The following is a 1,053-nucleotide window of genomic DNA, read 5'->3' as shown; positions in this document are numbered from 1 at the left end:
GAGCAGTTCGTGTCGTACACACCTCTGCAGCGCTTGGTATACACGCCGTACAGCAAAGAGGAGGAGGCGAAGTTTCTGTCGTTGTATATGCATCACGAAGACATGATGGTGGGGTATGTGCTGCACAAAATACTTCGAATCAACATTACCTTTGTAAAGGAGAAACGTTGTCGGTTTCATGACCTTCATCGAGGACACCACAGACGACGTGTGACTTGGAGTTCTGTTGTAATGCACCGTGCAGATGAGAGCGACTATAAGAAGTTGTTGAAGCGATTTCAGAAATATACAAATCCTCCTGCAAAGGCTTACAACGTTCGATTTGGACGATTGGAGTTTGAATGCTAACCCTAATGTGTGAATGATGCCTTTAATGCTTGCTGCAAATGTATCTGTCTGTCCTTTGCGTGAGAGGTATTTCTCTGTGTTTGTGGTTCCCTCTTATTCCCCCTCGGCACACATACACTGCGTACACCACAGCAATGGCTTTGCCGTCCGATGGACTACTGGGCTCCATGGATAACACTCCTCCTCACGCAGTCTGTCACCGCAGGGAGCCATCAGACATCTGCACTCTGCTGAACCAACCACCCCCTCACACTGTATGCTGCAGAACACACTCCTCTCCTCATTTTCTTTCCTGTATTCAGCTGTAGACACACAGAAGAATTATGACGCACCACAGTCAGCAAAGAAATATTTCTATTTCTCTGTTTCTCCTGGTTATCATTCTGTACTCATTCGTCTGGCACAGCCACTTCGATGTCGATGCAGTGTTTCCAAGGGGTGATTCTCCCTTCGATACATCGTTGAACGTCACTGCCGCCGTAAAGCCGCATAGCCCAGATGCCACAGCTAACAATGAGTCTCTGCGCTACATCCCACACAGCACCATACAGACATGGAGGGAGCGTGACTACCTCATTGTGTTTGGCATCCCATCTGTGGACATTGAGGCGAGGCGGAGACGCCGTGATCTGCAGCGGACCACGTGCTGGCAGTTCCCCGGTGTTGCACGGAGGGCGAATAACTTCACTGGGGCCATGTTGGTGT

The 1,053-nt window shown here is 49.5% G+C and overlaps 2 protein-coding genes across 2 annotated transcripts; both read left to right on the top strand.

The window, feature by feature from the left end:
- On the top strand, positions 1-348 carry TM35_000261850 (UDP-Gal or UDP-GlcNAc-dependent glycosyltransferase; the record flags this gene model as incomplete). The annotated part of the gene is made up of 1 exon (XM_029027922.1): positions 1-348. A coding segment is annotated over one exon (348 nt), but the record flags the coding sequence as incomplete, so codon positions are not given.
- Positions 349-671: 323 nt separating this feature from the next.
- TM35_000261840 (putative UDP-Gal or UDP-GlcNAc-dependent glycosyltransferase) lies at positions 672-1,052 on the top strand (the record flags this gene model as incomplete). Its single annotated transcript, XM_029027921.1, has 1 exon — positions 672-1,052. A coding segment is annotated over one exon (381 nt), but the record flags the coding sequence as incomplete, so codon positions are not given.
- Position 1,053: the final 1 nt, after the last annotated feature.

Source organism: Trypanosoma theileri (assembly GCF_002087225.1).
Source record: "Trypanosoma theileri isolate Edinburgh chromosome Unknown TM35_Tth_26_V1, whole genome shotgun sequence".
In the NCBI taxonomy this organism is placed as follows: Eukaryota; Euglenozoa; class Kinetoplastea; order Trypanosomatida; family Trypanosomatidae; genus Trypanosoma; species Trypanosoma theileri.
Note: the sequence above shows the minus strand (reverse complement) of the source record. Positions and strands in the feature narration are given on the sequence as shown.